Source organism: Stegodyphus dumicola, chromosome 9 (assembly GCF_044657685.1).
Source record: "Stegodyphus dumicola isolate Sdum_Otavi_A_Nest chromosome 9, ASM4465768v1".
Taxonomy (NCBI): domain Eukaryota; kingdom Metazoa; phylum Arthropoda; class Arachnida; order Araneae; family Eresidae; genus Stegodyphus; species Stegodyphus dumicola.
The window spans coordinates 165,250,707-165,262,498 of NC_140776.1; the positions used below are offsets into that span (position 1 = coordinate 165,250,707).

The window sequence follows — 11,792 nt, forward strand, 5'->3', positions numbered from 1 at the left end:
TTTAGTCTTTGTAAAAGCCACATGCTTTTACAAAGACTTTGCAACAGTCAACATGTGATATGCGTTTTGCTAAGATATCAGTCTTCTACTGCTAAAAGTCCAGTATAATTTTATTCATTCAACTGAAGTTTTGATACTTTCTGGAACCCTTATTAGTAGACTGAAGATGAAAAAAAACTGCAGTAAGTGTTCTATTATTTAGTATTTAAAATTATCCAGTGCCATCTTTATGACTTTACAAACATAAAAAAAAAAAAAAAAAAAAATTATTCATTGGCACTTTTATGAAGGTTGCAAGAATGTTTTCTCTTAATTGCATATTAGAGTTGCTCACATGCACCAAATTTTAAAAAATGGATATGTTTTTCCAAATTTCTTGGAAATCTGTGCTCAAATAGCAATGAAGTGGTGATAGTAATATGCGGTTATGCTCATTTGTGTAGGTTGTGCTGTAACAGCATTAGGTATAAAAGCAGCCATCTGTTGTTTTGCTCTTGCTTCATTTTTTATATTGACAGCGATCATAGCATTCACTGTAAAATGTTAAATTTTATGTGCAGTGAGGTGGAATAAGTAACTACCAACATTTAGATAACAGAACGAGGTGTAGAATCATTTATAGATTAGAAGAGAGCAATCTGAGGCTCAGGTTGCAAAAGAGCTTGTATTCCCTAGTGTCATTTGCAGTTTGTGGAAACAATTTCAGAAGAGCAGATATGTATTCAGATGGCTTGAATGAAAATGTCCAAGGGCTGCAATGCTGATTTTATAAGGGTGAGTCAAATGAAAGTGACACTGTAGTCGGTTTGAGAAATGGTTTAATGATATTAATATACAAAAGAAAGAAGTAATATAGATATAACAGATGGGCTTGTAGGTTGAAACAAATGTCCCACCAGTCAACGAGACAATGGATACCCTAGGTGAAGAAGCTTCAGGGTTGGTTCTGGAACCAATTTTTAATGGCAGCCTAGACCTCATTATCATCAGCAAATTGCCATCCCTTCAGAGATTTCTTGAGTGGACGGAAGGTGTGTTAGTCACATGGCGAGAGGTCCAGGCTGTAATGGGGATGTTCAAGAACCTCCCAGCAGAATTGCCATAACAATATTTGGCACGCCACAGCCACATAAGGATGAGCATTATCATGTAAGAGGATAACTCTGCGTGACAAGATGCTACATCATCAGTTCTTGATATTCTGTCACAGTTTCTGCATTGTAGCATGGTAGATGACAGCAATGTCAGTCATGCCCATAGGTAGCCATTCCAACCATAGTGGGCCATCGACATCAAAGAAACACATTAATGTGACTTTACCAGCTCTAGTGAACGTGCGAGCCTTCTTTGGGCGTGGGGATGAAGAGTATCACTATTCCATGCTCTTGCTTTTTATGGCTGGATCAATATGATTGCACCATGTTTTTATCAGCGGCAGTAATCTTTGAAAGGAATTAGTTCCTCATTTTGTGGTACTGCATAAGGTGTTGCATAGAAACAGACATGCGATGAATCTTCTGTTCCACTGTCAAATGTTTTGGCACCCATTGCGCACAAACCTTGCAATATCACAGCCTTTCACGCAATATTGTGTTCACACTTCCTATGCTCTTACACATTTCCTCCACTATTTCTTGAGTGCTAATTCACAAATTCATTTTCATGAGACAGTCCACATCTGCAACTGCCACAAAATTGAACAGCAATTTTAATAAATTTCTTCATATTAGGCCTAAAGTGTCACTTGGTGATTAGTTTTGTTGAGGCTGAAATGCTGGCATGGGAAAGACAGTGAATCTGCTGAACAATTTAAGAGCAAAAAGATTCAGGAATGAACAGAAAAGGTGTACCTTTTCCATATTGCAATAAAGAGTTACATTTTCTAAAGAAAAATAATATTTCTGTAATTTAAAATCTGGTGAAGACTGAGATAATTTTGGAGTTCTGTAGTTGCATTTCAGGTAAATTTTTTTAACCAGTTTGTTGATTATGAGAAACTGCATCTATTTCTACTCTAGATAAAGCATCAGCAGGATGTGGTCACGAACTTTGATGTATTGTGTATCAGTGGAAAATTGGCCAATAAAATCAGGATGGCAAAGTTGTCATGGAGAGTATTTTTGGGGCTTTTGCTTAAATGTGTGTATTAGGGGCTTTACATCTGTGTAGATTGTAAAGACCCTGCCCTTAAGCATGTGCCAAAATTTCTTGATTGACAAATATATAGCCATTTGTTCTCAGTCATAAGTTGACCACTTCCTTTGAGTTTTGCTGAGTTTAACAGATAGAAATGCAATGGGTTCCCAGATTGAATTATGCAGTTGGATTAATGAGTACCAACTACAACATCCTATGCATCAGTACAAAGTTTCAAAGTAGCATTAGGAGTTGGGTATCTGAGAAGGGTTATTTGGCAATTCTTTTTTTTGCATTGGTGAATGCTTTCTCAAATTCATTGCCCAATTCGAGAGGGTGCTCTTTTATTTTACTCAGCTGTGAAGGTTTCTTTATTAATGCAGCCTTCTGATAACTTATTTAAGGGAGCTAAAATATGTGAAGCTCTCGAGACAAATTTGTAAAAGTTAAAGATGCCAAGAAATTTTCTTAACTGTGTTAAAGAGTTTGTTTTGGGAAAATTTTAAATGCTATCCACTCTGTGGGGTAAAGGCTTTAAACTCTGTCCAGATATATGAAAACTTAAAAACTCCAAAGATGCATTTATATACTTTAATTAACCCATGATTACTTAATCGTTTGAAAAGAACTTTTAGATGTGCCAAATGCTCACTTTCATTCTTTGATGCAATCAATATATCATCAACAAAAGCAAATACCACTGCCATCTCACGAGTTACTTCATCAATAAACCACTGAAAGATTGCAGCTGTGTTGCAAGCCCATACTGCATTCTTGTGCTCTCAAAAATGTCTGAAAGCCATGGCAGTAGTCGTTTTATGAATATCAAAAAGGATAAACTGAAATCTGATGATAGGTTTTTACCAAGTGCATACGAGAAAATATTTTTGCTCCATGCAACTCCACTGCAAAATCACAATTACTGGGAATAGGGTACTTATCCCTCACTGTCTGTACATTTAACCTCTGAAAATCTTCCATAGATCTCCATTCATTTGTGTCTTTCTTTGACATCATGTACAGAGGAGAGGGGTAGTTACTTTTGAAGGGTTACATGTGGCCTAAATTGATCATTTTTGGATTTTAATTTTAGGAGTTTTCAATCTCTCTGTAGTTCGCCTAGGCTTGCATGACACAGTGCCAATGAAATGCATAATATTACGATTAACACTCCCATTAAGATCAGGAAGCTTCAAGAGTTAAGGAAGTTAGATAGTAACTTATATATTAATTTGTAATAATTCACTTTGATAGAATACAAATGTATCATAATGATACTGCAATTAATTTTTTAAGTAGTTTTTAAATCAACAAGTTTTCTATTCCATAACTCAGGTAGCAAATGAAAATAATGTAGAAAATCAGGTCCAATAATATTCATTGACTCTTTACACACATTGAAAGCAAAATTAAAATTGTGATGAAATCTGAGGTCAAGACTTTTGTCCATAAACCAGAATTGGAGTACCACTGGCAACAGAAAATGTCAGAATAGGTGTCTGACACTTTTCGTCTTTGGTAGCCGAGAGGAGAATGACATCCGAGCCAGTATTATACAAAAAGATTTTATCTGATTTTCTATCTATAATAAAAAGGCAGCAACACTCAGATGGCAAAGCACAAGTCACCATTACGCTTGCCTTGGTTCATTTCTCTGGAACGAACATGGGGGGGAAATATATTTTTTTTTAACTTTCTCATTAAATTTACAATGAGAAAAATAGGTGGATGCCCCCTCCCAATATTGCTAAAAGGAAAAGTTTGAAGCAGCTTTAGCTGAAGAGCTTCGTTTTCTGTTAAAATGCTTTTTAGGAACACTGCATGATTGTTGTAAAGACAATACTTCACCACATAATTTGCAGTCCTCCTCCAGCAGGGAATCCAGTTTAGAATTGTTAGACACATTGCTTGATACAGGTGAAGAAACTATGCGTACCTGAGCAGGTATGACTTTGAATATCCAAACCGCATTGCTGGCAGCTTTCGAAGAATTAAGTGGCTCCATCGATGTAAGAACAAATTGAACATTTGGTGGCATTCACTGAATAAACAACTCCAATAACAATGAGTCTGATATATCATGTTTTTCAGCAGTACTCCTTTTCATGGCACAAAGCACTTTGGATGGTTTTTCTCTCTCCAAGTTGTTCCTTGGCGAGTAATTTCCAGATTTCTTGGGTACTACTTTCCCCACAGCACTCAGTAATGGTAACTTTTTGGTCTTAATAAGAAGCATCAATGCTCTTCCGAAGTATGATGTCTTGAACCAAAGAAGCAATCTCCAGGAGCGAATGAGCAACGCAATAGTTGAATTTTTCTTGGGATCTATAATAGGCTTTGGTATAGCTAAAGGAAAAGTTGTCTCACACATAGCAAACTACAATGCAGAATCAATAGGATTGTAGATTGGTAGCTTTATGGCTGCTGTTTCGTCTGTGCTAGTCATTGAAGTCAAGGAAGCAAAAGCCTTGAAACAACCAAGTTTTGGGTTGAATTTGAAGTTTCATATGTTTAGATGGGTTGCCATTGTAGAAGTTTGGGATGTGGCTCGGTTTTAGTTCCTACAACACATGACTTCATGTAGCTAAAACAATCAACTTTATTAACACATCTTATTATTCATAAAAGCACATAAGCTACTATATGATGCTCGAACTTTACAAAACTGGCGATAGAGACAATGTGTTGTCAGCTGGTGGTACGCACAGCCATTGCAAAACAATGTGAAGTCATCTGGCAGCATACACAACTGAACATAAGATAACCATACGTTTATTTAGACAAAAGAATGGTGCATATCAGCTATGATTGAAATTAGAAAAAAAGTTTCTTGATGAATTATGATGGAATCTTAAATTGATTATGCCACTAAAGGAAATTGATAAAAAATGTATATTTCTAATAGAAAAAATTTAAAATGTGCCATTAACTACTACAATTTAGTTCTCTATAAAATTACTACTGACTAAACATATTAACTAACTCATAGATAATTGGAATACCTAGTTAATTAAAAAATATTAATGGGCAGATGCTAAAAAATAAAAGTGAGTTCTTCAGAAGTTATATGAAAAGGATATAGTGTACTTTTTAGTAAGATTTAAATAAAATAATAATAAAATATATATAATTTTTTATTCTTCTTAAAAAGTGCAATGCTTACTTTTTGTAGTTGTATTAACATTCATTCAGACAATTTGGCTAAAATTATTCAGAGCTCAGATGTGATTAAATTCATGTTTGCTTTAATTACCCCTGTGGTTTACATATTTTAATAGTATACATGCCTCTCGTGCACTTTCATTTTCATCATCTTTTTTTGCAGTTGAATCACTCCATCAAAAATTTGTCTTATAAGCATGTTTACAACTTTCATAATTTTTGTGTATATTTAACTACATTATAAATATGAATCACTTTAAGAAAAAAAGTCCTTCATGAAGACATTTCTTGCTTTAGGCTGATAACTTTCATGTACTTTGTGATATTCAGACAACTTAACCTAACCTTTTCAACTAATTTCTGTGCTTTTTTCATTTATGCTTTCAATTCCTTGAAAGAAAATCGTTTCAGTAATGCTCGTTGTTATTGTTGTTGCCAGTACTTGTTTGTTCAAATCATTAACTCCTTTATTATTTAAAAGGGGAAATATAATCTGAGAATCTCTTGAAAATATAAAGGTACATAAATATAGTTGTGGATAGGCAGCATTATTACTTTTTACACAGTATGATTTTTTTGGATCAGTCAATGATGTTGTGTATTTAGGCAGAATTTATCTCACTTTGCATAATTATTTATTTTACTTTGCATTGTGATTTATTTATAAGTTTTCATGAACTTCCGTTTGTTAGGAGGATATTTAGATAAATAAAGAAATTTAGAAAAATATATTAAATAAAAATGCAATGTATGTCAAGTGACCATAAATGTCATGATTGAAGAGGTCATGCCACTCAAAGGGTTAATGGTGATGATGATGAAATTTTTGTTGTCAGCTTGTTTCTTTGTTTTCAGACTTCCCCCCTTTCCCTTAATGCATTATGTTAAAATTTAATATATTTGTTTCATGTATGATATATTTGTAACAGAATCATATTATCATAATATTTTGTGATTTATTTGAAAAATGACATTAGGCTGCACTTACTTATGCAGAAGCTCAAATGAGAATAGATGACAAATCGCTGAATGATGATGTGACTGTAAGTTTACGTTTGTTGAATAGTCTTGCCAAGATTCTCAAAAAGCAGAGAATAGACAATGGGTGTGTATTTCTAATTTTCTATATAAGCAAACAGCAGTTATGTATTCATTACCTGTAATGTTACTGAACTTTTACTCTTGAATTTTAGTGCTCTGAGTTTAGCATCAACAGAAGTTAGATTTGCTATGGACACTGAGACTCATGACCCTATTGATGTCGAAAAGAAAGAATTAAAGTAAGATTTTGTTTTCTATAATTCTTAAGATTTATATTATTATGAAATTTTAATTTCTTCTTCAGATTTTTTAATGATATTTCATTTTAAATACTTGTCATGTATAATATTTCTTTTTGTTGATTGAAATAATGTTTTTATTTAATGTTGTATCATTTACTATCCTAGAAGGCATGCATTTTTATTTAGTTTTATAAATCCTTATTTAAATTTCTTTTATATATTTATAATATTCCTGAAAATTATGCAAGTTATTTTGCTCACATTTTATATTATGGAATTAATTTTATACTTGGTAGACGGATCTTATTAACCGTTCCACATGGGCTACAGAGATTAATTTTTTATGTATTGAAGTCATTTAGCAACTATTCAATCAGCAAGGAACAGAAAAAAAAATTGACAATGGTCTGTCATATTTTGCTCTACATTAAGTAGCAAATTTTAAATCTCTAAATTAAACTAAACTTCTTTGAATCTTATTTAATATAGTGAATGCATGGGATATCTATGTCCTACCCTCAGGTTAAAACAATTTCCAAATTAAAATTCTATAAGTTTCTTTTTTTTTAAATCAGTTTATATATATTCCATAAGTGAATCTTAAATATTTGCAATTTTAGATTTCTCTGAGTGATTTAAAAATATCTTTTACACTAACTTCTGATTTTAAAATGGCTACTTAGATATTGCCTCAGTAACTTTTGTAGAAGTTCCCAAGTTTTCAAAATGTACTAAATTCTGGCTGTTCTTCAGTTTTTAACAAGGAACATCACTTTTATATGCATCCTATTTTGTTGTTTACAGCTGCTTTTATAGACAAATTGTGATATATTTAATTTTAAACTCAACTTTAAAATATGTGCTTGTGGTAATTTGCATGCAGTAGAAGGAACTGTGTTTAAATTTCTGCAGTAGTACAGTAAAATAACTAGAAAGAACAATTATCTTGAATCTGTCTTAAAGCAATGACTATAAAATTTCCAACAAAACAAAAGAAATTAAAACCCGTCTTTAAATAAACTTATTATTTGATTTCTGAGATAAATACTTAATAAAAATGTAAAATATATGTGTAATAAATAATTTTTGCAATTATAAATCATTTTTTTTTCAATGAAAAATCACCAGACTGCATCTAGGGGATTGTGCTAATATGCAAATTCCATAAAATATCATATTTCAGTATCATTCATTATATTTAATATTGCATTTTGTTGCAGTAATATTCATACCCCCCCTCCCAAAAAAAAAAGAACAGCATTTTCAAAAGCGAAAGAAACAGCATATATTTATGAGTGTTATTTTAACACCAAATGTAGAGGATACGTGCTTATACTTATTCTCTTATTTTCCTGTTACACATAGCATTTTATCAGGAAGCTAAATGTGGTTATTTTCTGTTAGAGTTTCATTATAAAAATAATAAACTTTTTTTTTTTTTTTTTTTTTTTTTTTTTAATAAGCTAGTTATAGTAACAGCAAAATATATTAGCTCAATTTCGGACTCATATTAGATTTTTAATATCAGTATCATTATTTGAACTTAAATTTAACTATAAGACTAAATTTAACTATGTAGACTGCAACAGATATCCAGTAATATTTATTGCCTAATAAGTCTGTAATTCACATTTATTTTTAGATATGTACGAACAAAATTTTGATTCCAGAGAACTCAGCATGGTGGTAAATTCATCAGTAATTTTTTTATATGAATGTGTATATAAGTCTTTTCATAAAAATATATTAGGACATTGTGTCTGAAAAAAATTATTTTACTAATGAAGTAATTTAGTATTATCTGCATCAGTTTTTTTTTTTTCATATAATAAAATATATATCGTAAACTAATGCAATTTTTTTATTTTATTCCTTTCTAGATAAATCTTTACTTCTGAGTATATATTTCATTGTCTTTTGAAATTAGTTTTGAATTTATGTGGTTAACATGCATAAAGAATTTATATTTCCACAACTTTTCAGACACTGGATTAAGAAATTAAATGCATTAATAAACCTTATTGTTTTGATTCTATTAGCTTCAACTGACACTAAATTATTAGAAATAATACACTTACATTCTCTTAGCATAAAAACATGAAGCACAGTGAAGAAAAGAGACAATAGAATAAAGAATTTGCTTTTAATATTGCTAAAATTTTATTTCTAACATTTTTGTTACTTGCTAATAGTGCTATTAATTCACTCATAAGGATTCATTTTAAGAAACGTCTTGCTGCTAGCATGTGTGTTGAGTAGTATATTTATTCATATTTACTTTGGTGCAAAACATAAAAATTATTTTGAAAATAATTTAACTGATGGTTATGCAGTTTATTTTTATAAAATATGCAAGCTTTTTTTAATGTAATTTACATTAAATTATTTATATAATGTATTTTTCACCTTATAAAACAATTCTGTCTGTCATGATTTTCTCTTGGACTGATGAAACTATTATTTTCCTCATACATATTTAATAAAATAGAATAATTCTGCATTAAATAATTCATTATGTATAAATAGGTTTTAGTTAGTTATTTATGTGCAAATGATGAAATTAAATATAAATTTAGAAAGGAAAAATTTAAACAAATTTCAGAAACATATAACCTCAGAGTCCTGTTGTCTGTGTTTTCATTGTTCTAAGAAAAGTTTACTGTGTTTAATAATTAACATCTCAGATTTTCTTCAGCTATTAAATAAATAGTATCTAGTAAATTTTATCATTACTTGTAATAGCAAAAATTTTTCATTTCAATTTGATTCTTTTTTTATAATTTATAATTGGTATTTTTAGAGTCAAGATATATTCTCCCAACTTATTATTTTGGGAATCATTTGCTTTTTAAACTAAGTTTAATGACAGAGATAACAAGTTTGTTGGTAGAAGCTCAAAAAGTAATTTCATCATATCCAATTTCATAAATATATATATATCATGTTAAAAGTTGGAAAACTATTACTATTCCGAATTTGTCACATGATATAAAACATTCAAATGTAAACTGTCCTTTTGCAGGGAAACAAATTCTATGGTTGAAGAATTTATGTTGCTTGCCAATATTTCTGTAGCCAAGCGAATACTTGAAGAATTTCCAGATTGTGCATTGCTTCGAAGGCATCCTGCTCCAGGTGTTTCAAATTTTGAACCCCTTATCAAGGCTGGCCAGTCTAAGGCATGTAATGTGAAAATATTTTATTTTGCTGCTTTATGTTAAACTAGTTTCAAATTACTTGCAAGAATTTTTAAATCTTCGATGATTTTTTTTAGCTAGCTTAAACATTTTTTATCTTCTTCCTTAAATAAGTGAAGAAAGGCACATTTTTAACTAGAGTATGCAGTGTAATTTTTTTTTTTTTTTTAGTTTTCATTAATAATATTAAAAAATTATCAGTATTAAAGTTTGTTATGGTATTTAGGTAGTTAAAGTAATTCTTACATAACTTACATTTTATTTTACATTAGTTTTCCTAAATAATTACACATATAAGTTGTAAAGCATACTTTTGAATCCTTAGTAAAAATACACTTATAACTCTGTCTTATTTAAAGTATGAAGTCTCTGTTAATAGATTGCTATCTCACTAGCTGTAATTTTAGTAAATAATCATGAATCTGTGACTATTGATTCTGTATCCTGGTTTCTGGAAAACAAAAAATAAATAAATCAGAGGAACACAAAATAGAAGGTGCTTATTTTTTTCAAATTCAGATGAGATTAAATCATTTTGTAGTGAAGTACTACAATTCAAACTCACTCAGTACTTTCTACAGTAATTCTGATCATGAGTACCTACATTTACACTTTGCTGTGATGTAACCAATTGCAAAGAAAGTGAACATGAAAATTATCCATGTGGAATTTTGTGTGCCTTCTCATATTATAGATAATCTCTTAAACTAAGTTTACAGTGTTGAATAAATGTCAGTGTGATTGGAAGGGGCCATGGAAAAATTAGTATCCATAACCAGACAAAGTTTGGCTCATGTTATAAATTGATAGCTCACACCAGTAGGTGGCACTCCGAGCATCTTGTCTCTATTGATATTCTATAACTTAATTTGAGTTTTGATGGAAGAATGAAGGTGTTAAGCCTAATAATGATGAAGGCATGCATGTGCCTAATAATAATGCTTGTAACCAGTGAATTATAATGTAAATAAAATTTTGTGTATTAATAACGAAATGTAATAATCACTTACTTCTAGATTTAACCCTCTGAGCAGCCAGGATTTTCACTAAGAAAGTACAAGTTTCCCAAAACTACTATGAGAACAAATTATTATTTTTTTTTTTTATTTTTTATTTTAATGTAAAAACTCTCTTGGTATTTCATACCAAGATTTGTGTACTTTTGATGTATTACCTTAATTTTTTGACATATTTTAATATGCACATATATATATGTAAGAAAATGAATATGTAAAAGATTAAATTAGCAGCCTAAATTAATTCCCTTCTCATTTTAAAACTAGTAACCCCTCTCTGCACTGCATCATTTCCAGAAAAATCCATGCTGTATGACTCTTACATAATTCTGTTGATGTAAACGGAACTAAAACTCTTTAACAGCCAATAATAATTTTACAGCAATATTAACTGTCCAATCAGAATGTATTGAGAACCAAAACTAACTCTCTGAATAAGATTTCACCCTGAAAATAATGCACTTGTTTTCCACGCTTTGGCCTAGCTGCACTGCTGTTTGCCTGCATGCTACAAAGTTATCAAAAATGTAAGCCTTTTAGAACAGGCACATTTAGTATACCGACATGTTGCTGAAAATAAAACTGAAGACTTAATCTGCCTTTGCCTCCAATTTCCTAATCATTATGGATCAGCTATTCTATGTCATCAAAATTTCCTGCTCCTGAGTATATTACATATATATTCTTACAGATATCACAAAAAATATTCTAGGTTGTATATATATGGCCTTGCCGCTTAGAGGGTTAATGCTCTCTGATGGTAATGGAAATAGTTATTACAGCTCATCTTCTCTCTCTATATCCTTTTTTTTTTTTTTTTTTTTTTTGTTTTGTTTGTTTGTTTCCCGTTGTTGCTGTTTTCTTATGTGTTGTGCATTTTTTATTTTAATTTCTTCTGATTTTTTTAAAGAATTTCTGTATTCTATATGGAAGGGTCTTTAATTAAATTCTTTATCCTGTATCTCCTAATATCCATATCATCTGATGTTTCTGAAGAA

The 11,792-nt window shown here is 30.7% G+C and overlaps 1 protein-coding gene across 2 annotated transcripts in view; it reads left to right on the top strand.

The window, feature by feature from the left end:
* Dis3 (exosome complex exonuclease RRP44-like protein Dis3) overlaps positions 1-11,792 on the top strand; it is a 106,975-nt gene that overhangs the window by 82,084 nt on the left and 13,099 nt on the right. For both annotated transcript variants that reach the window (XM_085824300.1, XM_035350801.2), the window contains exons 14-16: positions 6,276-6,403; positions 6,492-6,578; positions 9,604-9,760. In XM_085824300.1, the coding sequence (XP_085680426.1) occupies positions 6,276-6,403; positions 6,492-6,578; positions 9,604-9,760 (372 nt within the window). The remainder of the gene's footprint in view (positions 1-6,275; positions 6,404-6,491; positions 6,579-9,603; positions 9,761-11,792) is intronic.